At 42.7% G+C, this 25344-nt stretch overlaps 1 protein-coding gene across 4 annotated transcripts in view; it reads left to right on the top strand.

Moving 5' to 3' along the window:
• The window catches only part of PPFIA4 (PPFI scaffold protein A4), a 3163248-nt gene that overhangs the window by 1339463 nt on the left and 1798441 nt on the right, over positions 1-25344 (top strand). For all 4 annotated transcript variants that reach the window (XM_085600211.1, XM_085600208.1, XM_085600219.1 and 1 more), the window contains one exon: positions 9211-9375. In XM_085600211.1, coding sequence (XP_085456337.1) covers positions 9211-9375 — 165 coding nt within the window. The remainder of the gene's footprint in view (positions 1-9210; positions 9376-25344) is intronic.

Below are 25344 nucleotides of genomic sequence, written 5' to 3'. Positions count from 1 at the left end.
CTTGGTTATCAAGATTCATGTTGCAATGAGGTTTCTCTAACTTGTCCGTGCTTTCTTTTTGTATTTTCTTCCCTTGGTAGATTACACCCACAGGCTGTTCATCTTCAATTAGTATCTCTACAGTAGGCACCAGTCCCTGTATACTTTCACACGCCATCTATTTCCTTCACTTTCGCTATTGGGGTTTTTGTTTTACAGACTTTATTGAAGTGTCCCCTTCTCCCACAATTGGGACATATGGCAATATTTGCCACACACTTGGTGCTGGAGCTGATATGGCCAGGTGCACCACAGCGATAACATTTTATCATTCTTGGATTTGTTCCTTGAGATAGGGATTGAGTCTGTACCCTCTCATTCCACGTGCCTTGAGATTGAGTTTTCTCATTAAGCTTGATTTCCTAATTTCTTCCACCGGAAAATTCACTTCTGATACTTTGCTTCCTTGATGTTCTTCTACTAATTCACTTACATTGTTCTTGTCCATTTCTTTTATCCACATTTCTGTGGGTTCTAAACCCTTAGCAATGTGTATGGCCTCTTCAACCTTAGGATCTGTTTCACTCTTTTATTATTTGTGAATCTCACAAGTTGATACCTTATGAGAGAATCACTTAAGTTGCCAAACTCCATGTTAAAAATAAACCCCTCAATGCTGCCACATAAGATGCTATATCCTTGTCCAAACTCTGTCATCAGGAAAATAATTTATATTGCTCCAATACTACATTTACTTTTGCTATGAAATGTGAAACCAACATCTGGAAAGGCATTTTGTATACATTGCTTTGTTGCCCATATTCCATACATAAAGAAATATCTGGAAGATCGTCACACAACCTACGCCCTTCAATACCTAAGTGGTGGAGTAAAATTGCTTGTCTCCGTACAGGGCCATATTTGTCTGCTACAGTTACCAGCATGTACTTGCCAACTAATTTTTTCCATTCTTTCTATGGCATTTGTGGGTCACTTGGAGTAGCAAGAAATGTGGAAGGTGGGGCAAAACCTTGATCAGCCATACTTTTTGTGTATGTACGTACCTGTAAAGAAATGTAGACGGTTAGTAAACATAACAAGCTAACTTTACTGGCCAAAATAAAAAGTTACCATAATAAACACACACGGTGCCATTGCTAAGGTACTTCCTTTAGAAGTTGCAGAGACTGTGTAAAAACACCTCCTTTGTCTCCGATCACAAACCAAACCAATGCAGCGACACTCCCTTTGTCTCTTCTGCTGGTGCCAAGGTGCTTTCCTTTAACAGATGCAGTAATAATCATAGAGAAACTCCCTTTGTCTCTCAATCTGTAGGTCTTGGACCTCCTGAAACAGAATCCAGTCTTTGTGAGTGCAATAAAGGCTTCTGTGACAACACACTAGCGTTTTAAGATGGTTAGTGACGGCTAAGGCATGGCATTCTGAGTCAAGGCCAAGCATACACACAATTGCTTACAATAATGCCGGGGGCACCAGCTAGTGATTACTTAGATCACGCTCCTTGCTGCACTAGCAATGAAGCATTTACTCACCTCTAGGGTACACTTTCCAGTTCTTTCCTAGTTCCTTTTTTGTTCCAGGTTTCTAGTTTTATATTTTTTCCATGGTGGGAGATACTTCAGTGTCATGCCCCGCACAGACTTCAGCTCGTCCCCAGTACGTAAAGATGAGTAGGTCATCGTATATTTTACTGCCATGTACAAGTGTATTTCGTCCAACAAGTCACCTCCAGCTTTTCCCTTGTTCTGCTGTTACCCTCTCTTCATTCATATGAACACATTCCAGTCCCAACTTTCAAGTTCTTTACTACATAGTTAACATTCTTTTAACTCTGCACTTATTGGACCCTGCTCCAATAGTAACAGTCCAGCCCCAACTGCCAGGCCAGGTGCTCCCTGAACCAGACATCTTTCGGATGTCTGGTGCGGGCATGTTTTGTGGAAGATGGGAGCAGCTGACAGTGGACTTTCTGCAGAGGCGGACTGAGGTGCAACGTCAGCTTCTCTGCATTGCCTGACACCCCATGCTCTTTAAGATATCTTTACAAACATTCCCAGTGTGTTGGTTCATTGTTTCATCCCACTACGTTGTATTGTAGTGGATAGGCACATATGTAGCACTTCCTATCCCCGGCGAGGCGCTATACTATAACATCTGTCTCTGCATTATCTGTTTCTGTCTTCCTTTCTAGCACAAAAACATGCGTTTCCTCCTCAAAATGAAGCAATTGTTCTTCGACATATCTAGCCACATCCTCCCTGGACTTTCCCTCTCAGTTATATTTTTAGCATAAAATGGATTCACACCCTCCCAACCTCTAAAACCGTCCCAGCTCGTCTGCTTTTTTCTGCCGCTCTAATTCAGAGTCCCCGTCTTACCTGTCTATATCTCCCCTTGTCCCTCTTGCCTTTTTCCCTGCCCCTGGCACTTCTTTGGAGGTGTGTTTCTGTTCACTGATGCTGCTCCTAAAACCCCTCTTGTTAAGAGATCATCCTTTCGCCTTGCTCATCCTGATAGCTATTATTCTATTTCTGGATTCCCCTCGCCGTCAGAACATCTTGACAGTGGTTTCCTGTCTACCACAGTGTTTCCTTCATATGTCCTTTTTGTTCAGCCCATTCGACTGAAACACTACTGCTTGTTAACAGTGCTCTGTACTACTGCAGGCCATGTGAAATGCTCTCTAATCCCAGTTTATCTAGGGTTTGACACAATTGACCACTTTATTCCTTTGAACTCAGTTGCTCTCCCCCCCTCTGTCTCCGGCCTCTCCTTCTCTATCTCTCTCCTTTCTCTTTAGTCTCTCTTTCTCTCTCAATCTTTTTTTAATGTGTTTCTCTCTCGTTCCCCTGTTTCTCTCTATTCCTTCTGTCCTCCTTATCTGTTCTTCTGCCTTTTTCTTCCCTTTCTATCTTTCTATCCTTTCTATTGCCTATCATATTTGCACACTATTCCTTCCTTCTCTGCATCTATTTTGCTCTCTACCAAACTATTTGTTTCACTTGCTCTTTCGCTTTCTTAACATAATTTTCTTTCACCTTTTCGCCTGATAGATGTGAGCAAAGCGACCGTTGCGATAATGCATAGTGCAATAATGTGCCTATTAGTGTCACAGCTTCCATGTTAAAGAATACTGGAAGTTGCAGCACCCAGAATAATGTGCAGCATGTCAAAATACTTATAAGGTTCCAAAGGTGAGATCTATTGCATTGCAAATGCTTCTTTTACTATCCATATCAACAGGGCCGGACTGGCCGTAGCGGGCACCGGGCAATCCCCCGGTGCGCCGCAAGGGTGGGGGCCGGTTTTGGGCTCCTGGGGGCCGCTTTTGTTACAGGGCCAGTTTTGCAGCATAGCTGCAAAATCGACCCTGTAACAAAATCGGCAGAAAACCGGGCCTGGCAAAGAGCTCGGCCGCACCCCCAACGGGAGGGAGAGGGGCGGCGGAGCACTTTGCCAGGGCCGGTTTTGGTTCCCAGTCCGGCCCTGCATATCAAAGAAATAAAAATATACTTACGCAGTAATCCTCATCGAGGTTTTGCAACCAGGCCCCCAGAGTTTATTGAGCTGTGGGGACAAGAAATGCTAACAGAAGAGTGATCAGTCTGATCAGCAAAGAAGCGGAGGTGAGAGTGAGCAACACATTGTCTGTTAATGTCAACGGGTGTTGAGACTGCTAATGGAAATGATGCTGAGAAGCTTACACCTGAATGTGCTGTTAGACGCTAGTCTGGAAAATTAGCTAGTGGATGCTTTGTCTCAATTATAGTGGTATGGGTTTCTTGGGTTGGCCCTGGAATCAGAGTTGCATAGGGAATGAGGACGGAGTAGCTGAGGGGACTATGATGATGAGAGCACGGTGCCTGACAGAAGGACCCGTGGCAGCAGCAACTACAATGCTGTATTGATATACATGGACTATGTTAGAAATGGGGGTCTCTATTTGGCAGAGGTAGGTACCTTTGTCTTCAAATAGGGACCCTTGATTCTAGTCAGGGTAAGGGAGATACACACTTTAGATAACCCCTGCTCACCCCCTGGGTAGCTTGGCACGAGCAGACGGACTTATCCCAAAGGCAATGTGTGAAGTATTTGTTCTCAAAGCACACAGTAATACAGTGATAACACCACAAATGGACACCACACCAATTTAGAAAAATAAAGTATCTTTATCTAAACTCAACAAGACCAAAATGACAAAAATCCAACATACAAGTGTTAATAAAATGACTTTAAAAAGGTTTTAAGCAACTGGGTCCATAGAAAACTGTAGATGCGTGATTTCTCTCAAAGTACCTGTAGTTGCGACAAAAATCACAAGGCCAAACAGCCGCAGCAATGGGAGACATCAAAAAACAAAGAGATGCGTTGTTTCCTGAGACCTTCGGGATGTGATGAAACGGTTCTGCTGCACACAGGAGAGCGGTGCGTCGGGTCTGGTCTGTAGGGGGAAAGCGATGTATTGATTCTGAGGTGACTCCGATCTGCAGGTGATGCATTGGGAAAACTTGCCGCACAGGTACGATGTGTGGAAATCCACGATGCGTCAGTGATCGGTGCGGCGTCATCGAGCGGAGCTGCGTTGGTTTCTTCAGCCGCAACCCCTCAATGCATCGGTTCTTGCAGCGGCGACAGGTGTTGAGTGGGTTTTGGCAGTGGCGTGGCGATGTGTAGAGATTCCTCTTGCACTGCAGTGCTGCATCAGAAAAACTGCGACGAGAAGAGCGATGCGTCGATTTTCTTGTAGTCGCGTTGCTTCCCCAGCTCCCAACAGCAGAAACAACCTCCAGAGGCCCTAAGACAGTCACAGGCATCTCCCGGCAGGTCAGAACACCCAGCAAGGAAGTTCAGGGGAGCTGGTGGTGAAGTCTTTGTGTCCCTGAGACTTCAAAGCAGGAGTCAATCTCTACTCAAGCCCTTGGAGATCTTCTTCAAGCAGGGGACACAGCATACAGCAAAGTCCTTCTTCTTTCTTTGGCAGAAACGTTTACTGCAGGCCAACCTCAGACACACAGCAAAAGGGCAGTACTTGTCCTCAGTCTCTCCAGCTCTTCTCCTTGGCAAAGGTTCCTCTTGATTCCAGAGGTAGTCTAAAGTTATGGGGTTTTAGGTCTAATGCTTATACCCCAAAATGTCTTTGTGCTCTTTGTGAATGGGTCTCTGAGCCCAGTCCAAACCAAATCTGTCCTCACTGGTGCACTATGACCTTAGGGGGTGGAGACAGCATTGTGCAAGAGAGACAAGCCCTATTCCGGTGCAAGGAAAATCTTCTTCGACCACTCTAAGTGCAGATAAGGCCTATTCAGGTGCTAGTGAAAACTCCTCCCAGTACTCTGAATGCAGCCCAGGTCTATTCAGCCCAGCCCTGGCTCACTCAGGAAAGGCAGGACACACATCAACCCCCTTGGTGGCTGTCTGAGAGAATGCACCTCCAAGCCCTTCACACTCCAAAACCAGACAGTCAATACACAAACAGGCAGAGGCACACAGAATGGCCTACTTTCTAAAAGTGGCATTTTCAAACACACAATTTAAAAACCATCTTTACTAAAAGATGTGTTATTAAATTCTGAGTTCAGAGAGCCTTAACTTTATTTCCCTATCTTGTCTCAATGGGAATCTATGGTTGTAAGATGTTACAAAGCATTTCCCATTCTATCCTATGGGCAAGATAGCCGTTCAATAGTGAAAAATGAAATTGACAGCATTTCACAATCAGGAAATGTCACATACATCAATACATGTCCTACCTTTCACATACACTTCACCCTGCCCAGGGGGATACCGTGGGCTTACCATAGGGGTGCCTTACATGTAAGAAAAGGGAAGGTTAGGGCCTGGCATGTGGGTGTACTTGCCAAGTCGACATGGCAGTTAGTAAACTATGCACAGACACTGCAGTGGCAGGTCTGAAATACCTTTCCAGAGCTTCTCATGTGGGTGGCACAATCAGTGCTGCAAGCCCACTATTAGCATTTGATTTACAGGACCTGGCACACTTAGTGCACTTTACTAGGGGCTTACCAGTAAATCAAATATGCTAATCATTGATAACCAATCATGATAACAATTTACACAGAGAGCATATGCACTTTAGCACTGAATAGCAGTGGTAAAATGCCCAAAGTCTATAGCCAACAAACACAGGTCAGGAAAAATAAGATTGGCGATAACCCAGCAAAAACGGCCAAGTCCAACAGACTGTATTTATAAGGATCATGCAACAGCAAAGACCGTCTGGGTCTAAGTGTTTACAGTATATGAACACTATGAAGGTATGGACATAGGGTGCATAATGTTGGAAGGTGCATATTGGGCTTCCGAAGTGCAAGACAGATCAGAGGGGCAAGGGGCGTGGGTGAGTTTGAACAGGTCTGGTAGAATGGAGATTTGCTCAGCAAGGGAATGCAAGAGCTGCCTGAGAATGAAAGTTCTTATCTGGGAAAGTGTTTTATCATGAAGGAGCGAGAAGCACCAGGAATGCAAAGGAGGTCTCTGAGGTTGGCAGTATTGAACAAATTTAGATTAGGATGACAAGAAGATAGGCTTCAAAAGCTATGAGGTTGTGTTCTGGAAAGATGTGGGGGTACGTGAGGCCTGGAGGTGAATGGTTTGAAGAAATTAATGGATAAGGTTTGAGATCAAGGTGGCAGTGGGTTGGCATAGACATGGACATATGCGGCGTGGGCAGCTACTGCAAGTGTTGAGGGAATTAAGAAGTAGTAGGCCAAGCCCAGACTTAATTTCGGTGTGCTTGGGAGAGGAAAACTTGGTGCAGTTGTTGGGCCCTGAATTGTTCAAACTGATGAAAAGATTGGACAAGACAGTGCTATGTTGATTAAATTGCTCCCAAGATGGGTATAGAGGGGTGCAAGGAAACTGAGGCCATTAACAGAGCGCAGAAATAGGTGAATTGGTAAGTGACTGTTTAGGCAAGAGAGATTTAATTTATCACTACTAGAGAAAAAGATGTGTGTGATGAAAGTGAGAGGTTGTGGAGGAATGGTGGAAAAGGAAAGGTTTAATATCAAATAGAGTAATAAAATAACATTATCTTTGGCAGGGTTTTTCTGTAGGCAGAAAAAGATAGCTCAGGATAAGAGAGAGGTTGACATGGGCCATTTAGGATCAGGAAAGTGCAAGAAAGTCAATAGAAATCAAAATAACTGCCTCATGTGAGCTGATGAGTGGATGAAGAAGGTGATGGAGATGCAAGCAGAAAAAGTGGGGAATAGGAGTATTTGGTTAAACGGGTTTTAGAGTGACAATATCTGGGCAATGGGACTGGATTGGTTAATTGTTAGGGTGAGGAGAGAGGGGATAAGATTTTATTGTTAGAAAACTATTAGGATTTGATTAGAGTGTGCAGGTAAGAAGCATTGATAACAGTGGGAGCTCTGCTTGTATGCAATGAAGCAACCTTTTCCACAACTGTGAGAGTGTCAGGAGTAGTGCTTTTCACAGTGTTTGTTTGTTGTTAGCCTTTCCCTCACTGGAATTGAGATTACCTGTGTTATTGCAATATCAATGAAAGTGGAGAACCATAGGTAGAAGTATGTGGAATCTCAAAGTAGTATGTTATCTAATGCAGTAGAGTTATTATATCCTGACGCTTTATTAAATACCAACCTCCTCGTTTACTGGCCTGGTTTTGAAGGACTGAACAAGTTGTTTAGAGAGATTGAATTCTGAACGAGGTGGAACGTTATCTCTTGTGCTCAGGTACTGAACGTTCGCCATGGACAAATGCACTTCTCTGGATGCATGGGGTTGAATCCCTGCACGTCTAAAACAGGCTTCCTTTCTTACTATTTAGGTAAATAGAGAGCCATAAATTGGCTGTTAACATCTGTTTACAGTGGTTAGAAACGGCAGAAGAGTAACGTTTGTCACTATGCACAATACAATTAATTAAAAATATATTTATAGCGATTGATATCTTTGTTTTCCTTATTATTATGTAGTGTTCTTATGTTAGGTTAGGTTAGTCTGTGTGTGAAGGAAATGGTATCATGTAAGTAGTAGAATGTTTTTATGTACAATTTGGCAGCCGCGGTCGGTAGTAGGAGTAACTGCAGGGCGGTGACGTGGGGAGAGGGAGGGGCAGGGTGGGGGGTAGTAAACTATGGATAACGGAGGTTTACAGGTAAGTTAACATATAAATTAATAAAACTAATTTCGTTGCGTGCACTGCATCGCATTTGGCTAACACGGAAAATGCACCGCATTGTGTAATACAGTCCCTTGTGTGGCAGCTTCGCTGTAATAAACTATGGGGGAACATGCATCAAAGGTTTTTGCGATCGCAAACGGTGTGATTCACAAAAATCGTCCGTTTGCGATCGCAAATTAGCCTTTGGAGATGCATGAAAGTGTTTCCTATGCGCAATTTAAGAATTCGCAATTATTTGTGAATTCCTAAATTGCGATTGCATTTAAGAAATCGCAATTTGCGATTCCTTAAATGGAATGCTAGAAGCACTTTCAAATAGCGATTTCGCTATTTGAGACCGCAAATTACAGACAAATCAAACTTGTCTGTAATCTGCAAAAACGTTGAAAAATGCACTAAAATGCATTTTTTTAAGTTTTAGGTTACACACACATATGCCCTTGGGGCATGTGTGTGCGCAACATGGGTGCACATCACAATTTCAGGGGTGCAACAGGGTGTCATTTTGACACCCTTGCACCCTTGAAATTGCAAGAGCAATTTGCGAGTACCTACTGGTACTCGCAAATTGCGCATGCAATCTCCCATTCATTCCTATGGGCCTGTAGGCCCATAGGAATGAATAGGAAGGCATTCCTTTATTGTGACTCGCAATTTGCGAGTCGCAATTAAGGAATGTTTAGGAATCGCTATTTTTATAGCGATTCCTACATGCATAGGCTTTTGCGATTCCTTAATTGCGATTCCTTAATAATCGCAATTAAGGAATCGCAAAAGCCTTCCTTGATGCATGTGCCAGCATATGTTTTTATTACACTTTCGATTGGTTTTCTCTTTGTCCTTTGAGGGGATACTGCATAATATTTATTTCCAGAAAAGCCAGGACATTGCACTTTGCAAATGTGTTTTCTTATATACCTTAATCACGGCAAGGCATGTACTGACTGGCTTTGTCAACACCCCTGTTAATCTTAGTTGTTTTGATGTTCAGGTTTGCTTTCTCCGATAAAATTATGTGTTTTCTTTCTATCGCGCAGCTGTTGCTGGAACATCTGGAGTGCCTGGTCTCGCGGCATGAGCGGTCGCTGAGGATGACGGTGGTAAAACGTCAAGCGCAGTCCCCGTCAGGTGTATCGAGTGAGGTGGAAGTTTTAAAGGCATTGAAGTCTCTCTTTGAGCACCATAAAGCGCTAGATGAAAAGGTGAGTGGCCTCAGATGAGTTTGCCGCGGGCTCCGTAGTATGTACATCTGCAAGAAGTTGTTTTTGGATGTATACCCTTCTTATCATCGCTCCCCTGCTGCATATCAGGTGTATACACAGCTGAAATCTGTCCTGAAATCATATTCTAATGAAGAAAACAGCTATTAACGCACACCCATAATAAAGTTATAAACAGTTGTATATCAAACTCATGTTATGAAACCAATAGTCGGAGTAATAATATACTCAGTGTCCTTTGACAAATCCAGAGTGCTCCAAAATTTCCATAAAATAATTCAAATGGAGTTCAAATCTTCACAAAACGTATTCTTTTTAATAGTTCATCTTGTGTCCCAATTCGCAAAAAAATATTTCACAACAGCCAACACGTGTTTCAGCCGTACATATGCGTACTGTGACTTTCTCAAGGCTGTAGATATAAGAATACAAATATCAGCAATCACATAATTAAAATCTCAATTAAATTAACCGAAGGCTACCCAACACCGGAAATTCACCAATTGTGAAAAAACACCAGAACTATGAAAAAGTGTGTAAATGAAAAAGTAACATATAGCCAAAGACCGCAACATAGACCCAGAACAATTAATAGTGAAATTAAAAAGACAGAAACAAGAAGTACCCCAAAATCATATTCTATTCATTCATAGAGGTTGCTAATTAAACATTTCTGACTGAAATAAGTCTATAGGTTGTCTGAACTCCCAAAATTTATGACATGTAAATTCATGTGTGTTAAATGGTGAGGACACAACATTTCTATACTCCAAGACAGACACCATATCTTTGTTATTCAGAAGTCATTAAATCTATTTGATGAATAGTTGTCAAGTTTTGAAAGCACCAGCTTTTGATTAGACTGGACTGAGATTATTTGCTGGTAAGAATACTGGTCAGAGAAGAAGACTGAAAGGAAACATCTACAGATTAACTCATTCAAAGGGCAGGAGAAGAACAGTTAAAAGTCATGGAAAGTGAGAGAAGCAAATCCAAACCTGCTGGTGGTAAAGGTGAGAGTTTGTTCATGGAATGTTTACATAATGGACAAAAAAGAGTTTACTTGTGCAAACGCACTTATGGATTACATTCATACTAACAGAAATGGGCCATATTTCAATATCTAAATGTTTAAGTATTTGAGTAATTCCGGACAGCAGCTTCTCAGGAGTACTTCTTGCGAAATCTATTAAAAGGGAAATCTACACAAATTTTAGACACAAGCCTTCGACTATAGATGTACAACACGGGGTGTTGTGGGGTTTTAGAACCATGTTGACTAACACACATGGGTGAGTCTATGCTACCTAGTAATCATTTCACCATACAAAGCAATATTGTACAAAGTAGTTTTTGTGCCCATAGTATTTTTTTCCAACTAACAGGTTGTAGAATTGAATTTGAAATAAAATTAGAATAGAGTTTATATTTAGGGTTTCCATCACTATAGTAGTATTCAGTAGAACATTAGCATCCTATTTTGAAAAGAGATCTCAAACAATAATCATTATTTAATACACAATTCAAACTTCCAGACTCAAAACATTATTGGTTGACTCTGTGCAGTAAATATTCTACATTACAAAATAAAAAGATTTCAACGAAACTTTACATGACTCACATAACTGAGCAGCAGAGTAATACCATATGTACAGTTTCTTGATTCTGTTTTCTATGAAATCACACTTTTTCTTGTTTATATATTAATTTTTACTTTAATTTCGCCCGCCACAAAGCTTAGTAAACAACCTCCAAGGGCACCACATTGACTGGTACAGGCAAAATTATGCCAATATACTATAGATCTTAAATTACTCACATCTTTGTGTGAAAACCCCTTTTATTTAGAACTTAATATTGATATAAAATGTTATCAATTATTCAAAATATCCCAAGTATTTTCCCTTTAATATTTAGTCGATAGAGACAAACATTCAAATGTTTTATTCACGTATATTGAAGCTATTGGAGATTTCCACTAATATTAATACTTTTCTTAAATAGCAAGAGATTATTTTTTAGACTGGTTTACCGCCTTGCCACCTGCATAACGAGTCAAATTGCTTGTACAAAATAGAAACAGCCTTATTAAAATACTTAAGCCTATTCTGGTGCAGGTGCTATTAGCTACCTCTTTAGCTTTCTCCTGCTGCACATGCTAAAATCTGGGGTACTTTCACCTATAAGGCATGTAGTTCTTGTTTAAAACATCCTCTTTTAAACCTTATTACATCTCATCAGACATGGTGATCATGGTGACAAATGTTCTAATATTGTGGCATGATATTCCTAATTTGTTAAAGTTTTAACAGTGGCTCTCAAATATTGAAAGTTTTTCTGTATCAGTTTCCAACATATTTAACAGTCAATGGCACCATAATTAAGTATATGGTACCATGCATACAGGCATTTAGCATACGCTATTAAGTTTACCCATTTGTTTTCTAATCTTCGTGTAAAACCATGGCTGGAGCTTCGTCCTGCCCCTAAATCTAAAGCATTAATGCAAAAAAACAGAGATGCAAATGTACAACTCAGAAATACGTTACATGTCTTCTAATTTTGAGTATGCCCTTTCACTTATATAACTGAACATGGAATGATTACTTTTGTCAATGAGGCTTGTATTTCTTTAAAGCAATCATGGTTATGCTTTAAATGTAGTATCGTATGATGTTTCTGTTATTTTAAAGCCTTACGTTTTCATCAGGTTAACTCTGCCCTTGTACTATCCTTGCCACTGTTTTATAGGGAAAGATTGTTGTCACACATTTAAAACAAGTACATGAGCAGCTCAGCTGCAGGGTTTAGCTAGTCCCAATTTAAAGACATTGATATTTTATTAAAAGAGTTGCTGAGCAAATTTTGCACAGTCTCTTGGTTACTGTTCACAACTTCCTTGAGCACTCTCTTTCTAGGTTTAGCAAGAGTTGCATCTCTCGAGGTTTATGACTGTCAGTTCAATAAATCATTTTAAAATCCCTACCCAGTTATACAACTAACAATCTTCAAAGTTCCAAGTCTACAAATGAACCATCCAAGTCTTCTTGACAGCACCCACCACCTTTCTGGTCGTGCATAAGCTAGAAGGGGTAATAATGGCTACTATATATGTTACAAGAGAGTAAGTGTATTAGGCAACTTTAAAATACATATTAAACACTTCATTTTTACTAATACCTTCTGAGCACCTTTGGCTTGTTATAGATAGCAACAAGTCCCATGAACCAATGTGGGCATATGTTACTTCTGGTCAACAGCAAGATCCTACTGTTTGGTTGGATGGACCATTTGTGTTGTGTTAGCTTTCCTGATAGCTAATCAGGACATCATTCATTACCAACTTCATTCATCTTTCTCAAGGGTGGTAAAAGGCTCTTGTCTTGTGATTGAGGCCTAGGACTGGCCCTAGAGAGCTGAATCGTCTTTCAGAGGATCTCAGTAAGACTCCTTCTGATGTGCTTATTCAGGAAATGGCAATTAATTCCCCAAGTCAGATAGCAAGCCCACACAAAAATATATATAGTTCTGTGAAGCACTTGCCAGAATGAAACTGTGCATAGGGCAGTGAGAAAGCAAGTGGCAGAAATATTGTTTACAGCATGAGAGGCTGGTACCTGTGCATTTTCACACTGGAAACACAAACTCCTTCACCCAATTGCGCTAGAGGATAACAGGGACATTTTGAATGATGGTGATGCAGAAGGAAATTTCCTGTTGCACCTCATCAGTGCATTTGGATGGTTGCCACAGTGCTGAATTAGTTCCAGTCATTCTTGGAAGTGCAGATGGTGCTGCAGTGCAAGGCTCGACAGGGCTCCCTTATTGTTGTCCATGATCTTAAATGTGTATACATGCATCCTGTGTCAGATGCTATAGTATTTTTTTACTTCCTGGCCCAGTCGTAGACCAAAGATATGTCTGGCTTCATATATGATAGAGTTTGACCCAAATCTTTTACTAGGATTATTGTTGCAGCTCTATTAATCCTGACAACCTATTCTTGTCTAGATTTCAGTTGCTGATGGCATTTATTTCCAATCTGATTATTCTCCATCTTTGGTTGAAATTCGTTGGTAAGGTCAAACTTCTTTCCTTGATTATAGCTTTGTTTGTCTGGGGTGTTTTTTATAATGAACCTCATTGGAGAGCAGGGGAACGCTGTAGAGGGTAAAGGCAGAGATCAAGATGGGAGTGAACTATTTACTATGTAGTAATGCCAGAAAGAGATATATCTTCAGCTTTTCCTAAATTAAAAAAAGGATAGGTGCTGATTTTTTGGAAACAAGCAGGTTGTTGTAGATCCTTTACGAATTCCAGTGTACAATCAAACATTCAAACATAACTTAGAACGATCTCTCTTGTCTGATGTTAATGCTTTTGGCTGGCATACAGACTGGCTTGAGAACTGAGAATGCTTCATAAAAGTTGAAACTAAGGGGCTGATTTTGATGTCGGGCGGAAGCACATCGACTCGGTCCTGGGACTGACTGACAACTGGTCAGCGGTCCTGACTGGCCCATTACAATGCGACGAACACTGTTCGGTTGCATGCTTCCTTTTCACAATGAGAGCTCGTGTTACGGTCGTAAACCGGCAGTAACACAAGCTCCAATTGAGAAAAGGGAGGTACAGTTCATCCCTGCACTCCGTGGCAGGCACCACAAGGTGCCTGCCACAAGGTGCAGGGAACAACAGGGAGGCATCATGCCCCCTTGGCCTCCAACCGGAGGTTGTGCACCAAAGGGGGCCCTGCTGGGGGCCCCCAAACAGTCTTTCTGATAGGGTTTCCATGTCGATCAGGCCGGCATAGAAACCATGTTGAAAACTGTGCATTGTACTCACAAGGGTGGAACGGCCCGCGCTTGAGATTCCTGGCCGGCTTCCAACTGGCCGACGGGCTCACTGAGCCCGTCAGAAGCCAGCCGACATGACCAGCTGGTTTACTCTCCCACCGCCTCCATCATAATGAGGTAGTCAGAAAGTAAACCTGAACGGCCCATTACCATGCTGCCCTCAAGGCTCTGACTGCAGGTCGGAGCCTTTATGGACCGCATCGTAATCGGTAAGCTTGATGATATGTTACCTAGAACTATACAAATGGCTTTTTTGCCAGCAATTCAGAAGTTACATTCCTTGGATAACATTGTACTTTATACTTAACCTTTCAGGTTAAAAATCTAATCAATAGTTTTTTCCTGCATTGTTATTGCTTTTCTCTATTACTCACTTTCCTAAGTAGAGTTATTTTCCATTGAATTGCAGGGTATCATAATGTCTTATTTTGGGAATCTAATTGTACCATCTCCCACTCATTTTGTCCATAATTACTTGTACTGTCAAAGGAACCATATTAATCACCTTAGGTTCAGCCTGCCCTACTGGAGACTGGAGAGCCATCAGAGTTGAGGAGCATATAAGTTGTCTCTTTATATCCGTATCGTTACTAATATCTTTGTTCTCCCTCATTTCACCTTCTTTAAAAATAAGAGTTTTTACTCATTGCAAGTCTCCTGACTCTTGGAGGCAGGGTTACTATTAACACATAGGGTGATATATGCTGCATAATAGGGCTACATCTGACTCTTATTATAATATCATTGGGAAAAACAAGAAGGTGCATATCATATGTGATATCTTGTATCAGTCTTCAGAATCAAACACGTCATTTTGACATCCTAAGACAAAGTGAGGTCAGTATGAAAATCAGGCAGCACCTATTTCAAAAGTGCCCATGCTTGATTGCTGTCCTATTGGATTTAAATGCTCCCTTCTCCTAGGCACATTGCTCATCTAAGCTTTCCATGAGATAATGTATTATTATTTTTACAGTTATATTCAGTAAGCTACTATGTTTGTATCTATCAAATATACTTTACAGTAACCAAGTTTGACTCATTACTCAGAAAGAAACCCAGTGTTTGCACCCTTAATGACTTTGTGGCCACTGTTAATGGAAAATGGCCCTTTATATTCCAGTTTTTTGTATGCCAAATGTGTAGAATAATCAACTCTTATAAAGGGGCAGGGGTCCCAAAATTGGAAATTTTTCCATTCAACATGAAATTGACCATGATGTATTTCATCGCCAGCAACTCTAAACAGGTCAACCAAAATCTGACAAAAACATTGCAGTGGTGTAGTAGTATCAGGCTCCATTAGGTCCTTTCTATCATCTAGCGAATATTTATGTAGCAGTTCTTAAGTCAGTAGGCAAAAACTGAGGGCCTGATTCACATAGGGACTTACGCCTCGTAAAGTCATGAGTGTGGGGTCTCAGTACTTGTGGTGGAGTTTCCACACTCCGCCCCGAGTGCTGAAACTCTGCACTCGTAAGTTTACGAGTCATAAGTTCCTTTGTGAATCGGGACCCGAGAGTCGACTATGCTTGCACAAGTAGTGCTTTGATCTGTAATTTTTGTGCCACAACAGTTCATGAGCATAGCCACACAAAACTTAAAAGTTTCCAAATGTCACTTGTTATGAAAACCATTGGTTCAGAAGATCAACAGTTCCAAACATCTCAATTCCTTAGCTGGCCCAACTGTCACATGTAGCACACACACATACAGGACACAACGTATGTTGACATAAATAAACTTTGTGTGGGTGAAATCCATGCCCTGGCAGGCCTAAGGGCCTGATTACGAGTTGGGCGGTCCAGGAGCTGGCCGCCACACCAGTGCCCCCATTCCAGGACCGCCGAACTCGACAGAGTAATCTCATGATCTGGCGTGTGGTCCTTTGGCATTCCCGCAGCGGTGCTTATTAAAAAGGCAAACCAACGGGAACACCAAAGAGATTTCCTGCATGGCATGGACTGTACAGTCTGTGTTGTGCAGGAAAGGGGGCCAGAACATGTGCCACCCTGCCTGAACTCCTTGGCCCTGAGGCAACAGGGGGGCCCTATAGCGCCCTCTTTGTTTCCTCACTGCCAGCAGTTTCATGGTGTGAGAACTGTCATGAGACTTCTGGCATTGAGGAAAGTTGTAATATTTTTGGAGCTGTCGCAGCAGCACCACTAAGCTTATTGTTGCCTCAAGACCGCTGCACCAACACCAGGGATCGTGGATTCCTGGCTGTTGCCGCGATCCCCTGGAGGCCAAACTGCAGTACTCGTAATACGGAGTTCAGACCCCTGGTGCAGTGGTCCCTGACTGTCACCGCACCTCCACAGTGAGTTTGGCGGTCCTATGGACAGCCAAACTCGTAATTAGGCCCTAAACATCACCCATAATGCATACAATATCAGGCAATAAGTTATGTTGGGTTTCAAAATTAAGCATACTCCACTGTACGAAAGCATCAAACAATATACACATTAACAATCCGAACATTAAAATAGTGAGTCAGCTTCCTAAAGTAATATATGCTTCAAAATGATGTTTGTGAACAACAGATTTTGTTAAAAATCCACATAATGCTACGGGATGCTTGAAAACACCTGATGGTCAACTTGCACATGATAAAAAAGCCATAAATCCATAAAAGACAACAAAATTCCCTTACACTAAAGGCTAATGGAGTGAAGCTTGACAAGGGCAGTATTGGCTACATTTCAAAACCGAAAAAACATGACATTCACAATTTAAGGTACTAACTTTACCGCATCCCCCAGTCCTCCATACTCATTCAATCAACCCTAAGTCCCACCCATTCAAACAGCCTTAACTCCCACCCATGCTGAACACTCTTTCCAACTTTCAACATGTTTCACTGCCTATATCATGGTACACACTGTACTATATCAGAAGTTGCAGCTTTATTGGTTGTACATGGATGGAAACCACATTTCAAGAACAGAAATGGGTAAAATGGGTAAAAGAATGCAAACTGCTACATATTATCATGCATTGGCATTGAGAAATGTGTTACCATGTATGGTAACATGTCATGCCCACCACCAGGACCCGGGGGAAACATCCTTCACCATTTATCCTGCATCATTTACAGAGGATGCCTTTACCACACAAAGTAATTATACTTAAGGTGTGTATATAAACAGATTCCTCTCACATACGTTTTCGGCGAAGAAACGAGCCATTCTGGTTCAGGCACAAAAACGACGCGTTCCGACTCCTTACGGAGTCTTGGTCACATGACTTTTAGTGGAGTTCCCACTTTAAATAAACATAGCATCCTACGTGACGCGCGTTAAACAATAATAAACATAAACAACATACTGCCAGCATTACATCTTGATAGCAGTTGCCTTTGTTCCTGATGCAATAAATAGTGTGAGCATGATCAATCTCATGTTTTAAATAAAGGTTTTGATTAAACAATAATTGTGAATAAATGTGAAACCAATATATATACAAAACTGAGAACATTCAGCGTGATCCAATAAGGTGCATAATGCAATTGTTAACATGCATATTGTAGATGCCTGTTAATTGCGGTTCAGTACACCATTTAGAGTGAATGATAGTGTTAATGCAAACAGTGTTGGTTCAAAGCGCAGCCTTTATGGGTATAGTACCCAAATTCAAATTAATTTAACTCATTGAGAGTTGGATTTAGTGTGTTCAGTTTATACATGAAATGGTACATTAACATGTGGTCCTGACATTAAGTCGCACAATCTATGAACACTCGATTTCTTCATCTTTTGTGTATCAGGGTAAAGTACCCTGTCATATGGTGACCACAATTTGTATGATGCATGTTATCATAATGTGTTTTCATGGTGCTTCCGAACTTTCATTATAATCATCAGGTGGAAAATTAAACTAATTATCCATATTAAAAATAATGATTAGTACATACACACTGTAAAGAAGAGGCGGCTGTTGTATAAACTAGGTCGGATCTCCGTGCTTTTAACTTCCTGTGTGGTGGCTACTCTTCATTGACAGTTGCTCTCTGGGTATCATTCTGTGAGAGAGTAAACCAAAGGGGGTTAGAATTCAGTACATCGTATATATCTAACGTTATAGAGAAATATAGTCATCAAATCAACGGTGACATTCTCAACGACTGTGATAAAGAAATTAATAAACAAGAAAACAAGGGATATGTAAAGTACTAAAGTTAAAAGATTAAGTCCTAGTGCAAATAGAATTACGGAAACTCCTTTGAGGGAGTAAGGTTAAAAAGGATTCTCAGCGAACTATAAATGCACATGTAATTCCTCGTCATTATTCATGTCAATAGGAGGAATGCTACCGGCTTGTACGATAAATCTCGACTCTAGTCTGCGAAGTGCTTGTGTGCGGTTGCCACCTCTGGGATTCATTGGGACACAATCTAGGCCAAAGTATTTTGCCTTTGTCTAGTCACTCTCATGGGCCTCGTGAAAGTGTTTGGCAGTGCTGTAAGTGAAGTCTTTGTTTGTAATTGCCCTCCAGTGTTCTAAGATGTGTTTCTTTACTGGGAAGATTGTTGATCCAATGTACCACTTGCCACAAGGGCAAGTGATGACATAGACCACAAATTTAGACAGTTTGTTTTTACTCTATTGGTTCTCATGAGTTTGGCCTCTTTGACATTCTCACTGTGGCTGCAAGTTTTGCACTGATGGAGCGCAAAAACCCTGGTAACGGGGAAAGCAAAACCCGTACCGGTATCCTCCCTGCGTCACAGACCCGACGTCACACTAACTCATTCACACATGCAATCATTGGTGGGGCCCATAATACCAACACTCACACTAACCATTCACCGGTCTGCATGCAGATGGAGGGATGAGCGGTTCGAGCGCTCGACGTGTGGGGGAACACCTTATAGCCTATAGGGAAAGAAATGTTAATTTACAAAATATACATCAATACCCCTTCCACCTACAGATCTCAATCCTGAACATCAAGGCACTCCTCCCACGTGGTCAATGGACCAAATAGTTGGATTGGTTGATGGTGATTCAGAACCAGCTAAAACACATTTCAAGATTTAGATCTTACCTTTCTTAATAAACCACAAACTCAATTCTTGTTAATCAATATCTGTTTATCTAAAATTTCTTGTAAAGTTATGTTTGCATTTGGAAAGTTTATATCAAATTTTGAGTAAATCGCAGAACATCATATTTACCTAATCTGGCTATCCGAAGTACTCTAAATCATTATGTCTGCATACTCAGATCTGTCGTCATTCGTCTAAAGTTCAAAGTTCTTTGCTCAGCACGCTACAGTCTCAAAAGATCGGTAAAGACCAGAGACGTGCAAGCATCTGTCAGTGCCCATAGAATTTAGGAAAAGTTCGCAGTCATCAGATAATTGGGCAGCGTCCGGACCATCTAGGATTCAGGAAAACGCAGCAGTCACCCTAAGTAGTAGAGTTCGCATAGCGTCACCGTCGTCTTCGTTGTCATCGGAAAGAGCGATTGCATTGAGAGCCTCTCTATTCTACCGCATATTTTTGTAATAAAATCAAAGCAAGAAGATACATTTTGTTATTTTAATACGGTCGTGATTGGTTGGTTGGGATCGTCCGATAGAATCTTTTTGGGATATTGGTACAGTTCAAGGGGTGATGTCACACGTCCATTTAATGTCGGTCCGTTCTGGTTTACTGTGGAAGTCTATTGTCTTTCGTCTTGGCCGTCATCCCACAATGACCTTGCTTGGGAACACGAAGATCAGGGTTCACGACGAGGTCTAGAAGACTTTGTCGCTTCTGCGCACTTCACTCCATGCCTCGTGGGACAGTGACCACTTCGTCGCGTCGGTGGCCATTTTGGGATTTAGGCCCAAACGCCAACTTAAGCGAAACAAACACAAAAGAGTAATTAATGCATATAAATAATAAATCTAATGTTAAGCCCTTACTAATCCCTCTATGTGTTGTATTTATCTAGCATATAGCAACATTTAAAGCATTTATATTCACCTTTTTGGTCCTCCTCTCGAGCAACATTACAAAGACATCACAAAGCAACATATTTCATGCAGTATTCTATTTATTACATATACTACTGTTAGTATGCGTATGGATTTTAGTCATAAAGGTTATTTAGCCATGCAATATGCAATCTCACGTGTAATTTGGATATTAGTAATGTTGGTTTAATAGTCATGCAAACTCATTTAATAATATTATAATTAGTAGATTATTCAATTTAGTATTTTCATGCAGAATGGGGGAGTGTGAGAAGGAGGATACGGGGCTTACCTTCGGGTCGCCGTGGGAGAGTCAGCGCAGCGTCTTGAGGGAGCCAAATGCATCGTGGGACTTGAAGTACGCGCCAAATCGCCAACCACCCACACACCCGTATCCTGTTTCTCCACAGAGGAACTACGGGAGAAAACCGGAAGTGGGCGGAAGCGAACCCGGAAGTAATGTTCGCGCCCCAATGAAAGGAGAGTCCAACAGGAAGGGGCGGGCGCGAACCAATGGCTGTGAAGAAGGTACGCTAGTGAAGAAGGAGGAAGACGGAGATTGCGGAGCACCCGGCGAGGACGACGCGGAGACCCAGGAAGACGCGGAGACCGAGGACGACCGGGAAGGAGTCGAGGACCCTGAAGACCGGTGGAGCGAGGAGTGGTGGTCCCCACCAGAGGAGGCAGAAGAGCGGCCGCAACTCAGGAGAGTTGCGGCAGGGCCGGTGAGTTACCACGCTTCAGGGGAGAAAGGGGAGGGTGAGCGGAAAGAGGGAGGCGACACTAGGGGAGGACACAGGTAAAGAAGAACCAATAGACGGGGCACAATATTGATTTTTATTGTACTCTCACAACATTTTTTTGTCTATCGGCACCAGAAGTCATTTGGAGGTTCTCTTGCTCTCTTTTGCACCCTGTACTCACCTTTGGCACGTTATTTTGCCACCGAACCCACTTGTGTTTTTTATTTCTCTTGGTCGTCCCTAAAGCACTCCCTTGATACCTATCACTCCTAGGTGTGGAGCACGCCCTTGATATATATATAATATCTATCTTAGGACTACAGCACTCTATTGTTTTTTCACTTCCTAGTGTGGTGATTGGCAAAGACCATAAGATTTATTAAAATGGGGCAACTGACGGCTCCCTTTCTCTCCTCTTCTATGAGCCTCCGGGGAGACACCATCAAGATCGAGGAGGAGCCGGGAACATCTACTTCAGACTCCCCGTCCAGCTCAACACTTAGTACATCAAGAGAAGAACAGGAGGGGACACACGCTGTGCACACTGATAAGCCACATCCTGATAATAAACCAAGTGTCTTTGGAAAATATATTTATCCTCCTCGCTTGTTTATCAGACCCCACCTCCCACAAGTGGTGTCAGAAGAGGGATTGAAGGGCGACATGGAGGCTGCGTTAACCAAAATGGCGGAGAACCAGGAACACCTGGGGAAGGTGATGGAACGCTTCCTGACTGTAGTTGAAGAGGATCGGGGTAAGCTACAGCAAGTGCTCGCAGGACAGAGTCAGACCCATGGAACAGCTATGGATAAGATTACCGAGGCTCTGGGACACCAGAGGGGGCCCACCACTCTGCCCTCTGTAGTCCTACAACGATAGGTAACCGGAGAAGACCCAGATTATTTTTTCAATAATTTTGAAAGGATGGCAACTGCTGCATCCTGGCCACCCGACAAGTGGGGTCAATACTTGGGGCCTCTCCTGTCTGGGGACTTACAAGCAGCCTACCAGGCAGCTACAGTTCAAGGAGCCGTACCCTATACAGACATAAAACAGTGTATCATGGAAAGGCTCGGGGTAGACAATGAAACCTACTGACTGAAGTTGCGACAAATGAAGGAAGGACCGCAAGAGACCCCTAGAGCTTTGTATTTCAGAGTCAAAGATATGGCAGATCGCTGGTTAAAACCAGCCACTACGGATAAAGATGGTATCATGGCCAAGATTTATTTGGAACAATACTTGACCTCGCTTCACGCCCATTCAGAGGTGGGTGCGACAACAGGCTAATTTGACCCTTGAAAAAGCAGTAGAAATTGCTAGTGCCTACAACAGAGCACAAGAGATTCAAAAGGGACGAGAGGAACCCACAGGAAAAATGGGAGGATCAGGGGTACCACGTCATCCCCGACCGACCCCAGTGAAGAAGCCCGAGCCCGTCACCATAATCCCGGGCGCCCCAATAATCAGGTCACCTAATATGGGACCTCAATGTTTCCAGTGTGGAGGGATGAGACATATTGCCCGGTTCTGTCCCCAAAGGGAAGAACCCATGGAGATCGGTATGGCTCGCAACTACTATTGCTCTCCATCAGAAAGAAAAACCCCACCTTATCGTTGCACCGTATCAGTGAATGGATGTCCCGTGATTGCCCTGGCAGATACAGGTTGCCTGCACAGCGTGGTTCGACCTCAAGACTTGGTATCATGCAGAGGCCCAATTGATGGAACAGTAGCTATACGATGTGTTCACGGTGACACCAAGCCCTACCCCACAGCACAGGTGCGGATACAACACGCTCATGATCCCGGCACTACCCTAACCGTGGGACTGATCCCCAGATTGCCAGAGCAAGCCATACTGGGAAACCCGAAGTTGTCCCATTTGCTACAGGACACTAAACCCGAAGAAGAATGGTTGACCACAGCCCTATTTGCGCAAGAGACAGAGAAGGAATGGCCACCGGCGAAAACAAAGAAGAGCCGAAAACAAAGGAGGACCGAGAAAGGCAGGAGTCCGTTGGTTCTTCCAGTTTTACAAGATGAGAACCCATGGGACACTGACAGAAACTTACATGCGGCCCAGCGAGAAGACCCAGTGTAACAAGAGGCATGGAACAAGGCCCTGGAGGAGGAAGACCCCCATCATGTAGGTCCATATTTCTTTAAAAAGAAGGGTTTACTGTACAGGAAAGGGAGTCCCACTCAGAGCCCCCAGTTACTAATAACCCGGTCCGTTCAGGGAGAAAGTGCTATATTTAGCCCATAGTCACTTGTTAGGAGGACATTTTGGGGTAGACAAAACCGAAAAACAAATTACAGAACGATTCTATTGGCCTGGCATATATCAGCAGGTAAAAATATATTGCAGAGAGTGCCCAGTGTGTCAAAGAAACAACAAATACCATCCACCTAGAGCACCCCTACAACCCCTTCCTATAATAAGTGAACCTTTTAGCCGGGTGGGCATGGACGTCATAGGTCCTTTGTTACCATCCCGCAGTGGATGCCGTTATGTTCTTGTTCTAGTAGATTACGCCACCCGGTTTCCCGAAGCCATACCGTTACGTAAACCGGATGCCACTAACATAGCCAAAGCCATGATAACAGTATTTTCCAGGGTGGGATTCCCAAAAGAAATTCTGACCGATCAAGGGACCCCTTTTGTGTCCCGATTAATGAAACAAGTTTGTGTATTGTTAGGGGTGAAGCAAATTAGGACAGCTGCCTATCATCCTCAAATGGATGGATTAGTAGAAAGGTACAATACCACCATTAAAGACACCCTTAAGAAACTCCTAGCCTTAGAGTCCAGAAAATGGGAGGATATGTTACCTCTAGCCTTATTTGCCATCCGCTGCAAAGAACAGAAGAGTACAGGGTTGCAAAAAAAAAAAAAAAAAAAAAAAAAAAAAAAAAAAAGAAGAGTACAGGGTATTCTCCTTTTGAGCTGTTTTATGGCCATAAACCACGCACCTTTCTAGAGATGGCCCAGGAGAGATGGGAGACGGAACCCGATAATACCAAATCGTTAACGGAATACGTCTCTAATTTACGTACTCACCTAGGACAAATCAGAACAATTGTCAGAAACAACTTAGAGGAAGCCCAGATAGCACAAAAAGTGCAATATGACAAAGGGGCTAAAGTCAGGACCTTTGAAATAGGAGACTCAGTGTTACTAATGATGGCTTCCTCGGATCATAAGTTGTTAGGGCAGTGGCAGGGCCCATATACTATCGTTGAGAAGGTCACTCCTGTGACCTACCGGGTTGAGACCGACCCAACAAGACATATCTCTCAGATCTATCATGTCAATTTGCTTAAAAAATGGGAGGGACCCATTCCCACAGATATAAACACGGCGGAAGCTCAAACTCCCTCGTTTGGCCAGTGTATAGATGCTTTTCTCCCACCTACACTTTTGCATGGTTTGTTGCAAGTACTGAGTCCACTACAGGATACCTTCTCTTCATCTCCTGGTAGAACCACCCTCTTAGAACACGCTATGAAAACACCCCTTGGGAAACGGGTACGCCTTTGACCCTATCGTATCCCAGAGGCTCGTCGCCACACCATTAAAGAGGAAATCCCAAAAATGTTGCAGATGGACATAATTGAGCCCTCCATAAGTGAATGGAACTCACCCATTGTTCTTGTGCCAAATCCAGATGGCTCTGTATGGTTTTGTATTGACTTCAGAGAAGTCAACAAGATTTCTGAAATCAACACATATCCACTTCCCAGTGTGGATGAAATGGTCGAAAGAATAGGGAAGGCCAAATATATCAGTACCCTGGATCTGTGTAAAGGGTATTGGCAGATACCCCTCCGTGAACAGGACAGAGAGAAGACAGCTTTCTCTACCCCCGATGGGCTATACCAGTTCAAAGTACTACCCTTTGGACTACACGGGGCTCCAGCCACGTTTCAGAGAGCCATGAATATAATACTACAACCTCATGAGAGGTATGCGGGGGCCTATATCGATGACATAATCATTTATAGTGATACCTGGGAGCAGCATTTGGTGCATCTTTTCCAGGTCATACAGACCCTAGGGCGCTATGGTCTCAAAATCAATCCTGCTAAGAGCCATCTAGCAGCTCAGACCATTCGATATCTTGGTTATCTATTAGCAGAGGGAGTGATCAGACCCCAAGCCACCAAATTAGCTGCCATTTCACAGATATCCTTACCACAAACCAAGAAAGATCTCCGGGCCTCCTTGGGTTTACTCGGGTACTATCGACGGTTCATTCCGAGATTCTCCCAAATTGCAGCCCCTTTGACTAACCTACTCCAAAAATCGGTCAAGACAGAGGAAGTATTACGGCAACCAACTAAGGACATAGTACAGGCCTTTGAGTCCTTAAAAGCTTCTCTCA

The sequence above is a fragment of the Triturus cristatus genome, chromosome 1_2 (genome assembly GCF_964204655.1).
Source record: "Triturus cristatus chromosome 1_2, aTriCri1.1, whole genome shotgun sequence".
NCBI lineage: Eukaryota > Metazoa > Chordata > Amphibia > Caudata > Salamandridae > Triturus > Triturus cristatus.
Note: the sequence above shows the minus strand (reverse complement) of the source record. Positions and strands in the feature narration are given on the sequence as shown.